The sequence below is a fragment of the Penaeus japonicus genome, unplaced genomic scaffold (genome assembly GCF_977035675.1).
Source record: "Penaeus japonicus unplaced genomic scaffold, GWHDUDI00000001_assembly GWHDUDI00000036, whole genome shotgun sequence".
In the NCBI taxonomy this organism is placed as follows: Eukaryota; Metazoa; Arthropoda; class Malacostraca; order Decapoda; family Penaeidae; genus Penaeus; species Penaeus japonicus.
This window is the reverse complement of record NW_028234438.1, coordinates 1314026-1316525: the sequence shown is the minus strand read 5'-3', so window position 1 is coordinate 1316525 and position 2500 is coordinate 1314026. Positions and strand designations below refer to the sequence as shown.

At 40.9% G+C, this 2500-nt stretch overlaps 1 protein-coding gene across 2 annotated transcripts in view; it reads right to left on the bottom strand.

The window, feature by feature from the left end:
• l(1)G0020 (RNA cytidine acetyltransferase l(1)G0020) overlaps positions 1-2500 on the bottom strand; it is a 10274-nt gene that overhangs the window by 2501 nt on the left and 5273 nt on the right. For both annotated transcript variants that reach the window (XM_086531735.1, XM_042999405.2), the window contains exons 10-14: positions 1861-2037; positions 1325-1501; positions 870-992; positions 505-674; positions 1-161 (exon numbers count right to left, since the gene is read on the bottom strand). The exon at positions 1-161 is cut by the window's left edge and continues 54 nt beyond it. In XM_086531735.1, the coding sequence (XP_086387861.1) occupies positions 1-161; positions 505-674; positions 870-992; positions 1325-1501; positions 1861-2037 (808 nt within the window). The remainder of the gene's footprint in view (positions 162-504; positions 675-869; positions 993-1324; positions 1502-1860; positions 2038-2500) is intronic.

Sequence of the window (2500 nt, the reverse complement as noted above, 5' to 3'; positions counted from 1 at the left end):
AGTCATAGCTCTTGAACGAATAACCCAACAGAGCCACAAGTCTTTTCCTGAAGTCGAACCAGAGGTCGGCCAGCCATGACACCTCTCGCGCTTCCTTTCTCTCGCTGATTACCTTCAGCATGATGATGGTGTGTTCCCCTGTGATGTTGTTCGACACCTGACTGCAGACACAGAACAGGAGGTTGAGTGGTTACTAAAAGAGGTGTTGTCTCCTTTGTCTACTTGATAGGTAATGCTTCAACTAATGTATTGTTTAAGAAGAGGGAGTAATATCTTTCTAAAACTGGTGAGCAATAGGTATGGATCCTGATCTTATCTGAGAATTAAGGTATTTATAAACATTACTTTTTCTTCAAGACTGCGAACTGCTCAGAAAATCTTTCAAGGAATGCTGAAGCTTCCTATTCATAATAATTAAAATAATGTAAACATTACTTTACCTTCTACCCATTTACCCATCCACCTACCTATCTACTGACCTCTAAATGTTTGTGCAGTGCATACCTGAGGTAAACTGGAGTAAATCCTGCTCTCTTCCAAAAAGTGAGGAGCTGCTGGGTTGCCCCATACGAGACGCTGAGATAGTGCAAGGCCTCTGGTGGCCGCTCAGACAGGGCTTCCAGGAGAGGTGGAGACTGCTGGTTGGGTCCTAGCTTCTCTTCCAGTAAACCAACCTTCATGGATTGGGAATAGAATAGGAGTATTTGTAATTTAAAAGACATTGAATTAATGTATCCTTCACTAGATATTATAAATCAATCCTTATAGGATGTGTACCGTACATACAAATCATTTCCTTGTTTCTTTGCCGCAATAATAAGAGCGAGAAAGCCAAAAATTCTCATTCCAGAGAGAATCCTCAAACCCACCTGGTCGTCCTCCACCAGCTTGAGTGAGGCCTCAGGTGTGAGTGTGTCTGCGTAGTCTGCATGCATGGACGCCTGGCTGAAGTACTCCTCTAACAGCTTTACCGCCTGACTCCCATATCCTTGCTGGTGAAAGAAAAAAGCTTTGTAGGAATGCTATTATTCTTTATTTTCCTTTTTTTTTTATTTTACAAGATTAAATCCACAAAAAATATTAAATTTCATGAATATCTGGTAAAACAGGATGTATATTACTTAGTCAATACATGGACAGGACACAAGAAATATTTACATATCTGACCTATCACCTTTAAAAGAAAAAGACAAGACAAATCACAAAAACCAACATGTGCACAATACCCAAAAAGCTACTTTCCATTCAGAATAAAAAAGCTATCACCCATACCTACACATACACATGCTTAACATACACATACTAAACCCCAAGTAGGACTCACCCCCTGGAAGCTGGGATGCGTGGCAATACGGATGATACGCGCCCCTGAGAGCTGTGGGAAGTCGTAGTTCTGGAACTGGTTGCTGACTGTCCAGGGCACAAGGTCACCAGAGGGTTTCACTCCCTGAGCAAGGGCTGCCATCACTGAAGCCTTGGAAACCTTGCCCTCTAGTGCCACCTGGGAAGGGGCAGGAGGGAGAGGGAATTCGTAACTGTGATATGTGTTGAATTGAATCGAAGAAGCGAGACCATGTTTAATGGCAAGAAATATAAACAGAAGGAGGAAGAGGAACAACATGAGAAGGTAGAGGAGGAGGAGGAGGAGGAAAAGAAGTACTAGCAGTAATAGTAGTAAAAGACAAGAAAAAAAGCAAGACTGAACAAAAAAATAAAAAGTGAAAGCAGGAAAAGCAGCAGTAGTCACTTGGATAATATTGTACCCCTTAATATCTATCAAGTGTTCATTAAGAGAAAGAGAAAGAGAAAGAGAAAAAAAAAAATACAGGAGAGATGAACAAGAGAGAAAACAATTCCCACCTGCACGACAGAGAGGACTGGTGGCAAAGCGTCTCCCTTGGTTGTGTCCTGTGGGGGCAGCAGGACGTAAAGATGGTGGGCGGGGGCATCAGAGAGAGTCTGCAGGTCATCTGGAGTGTTACGGTAATGTGAGGACACCAGGAGACCCATCACCTGTGCCAGGAACTTTTCTGAAACCTTTGAGGGCAAGAAATGTTGTAAGTGTCATGGCTGGCTGAATCCAGGTGTTTATTCTGTCTGGCATGTGTTGCATATGTGCTCCATCTTCTGAGAATGAAAGGCTACTGTGAGGTCTCTACTTAGTTTTAAAGTGGACTCACATGAAAAGATAACATATATAATGATTTTAGTTGTTAAATTGGGCATAAGTATGGCATAAAAAAAAATCATAATACATAGGTAAGAATAAACTAAGACTGGATTTCGAAACTGGAGAAGTCACTAACAAAAATACATAGAGAAATTATTGTATTTTGGTTTCAATTCTTATCACGGATATGTTACTGTGTTTGTGCTTTTTGAGGTGAGGTAACATAGATGAAAAAAAGCATTGTAGGCTTTAGCACTTCCTTCCCTTTATGCTTTAACAACTGCTGATATAAATATACATCTGGGGATATCTGTATAATTTCATTAAAAA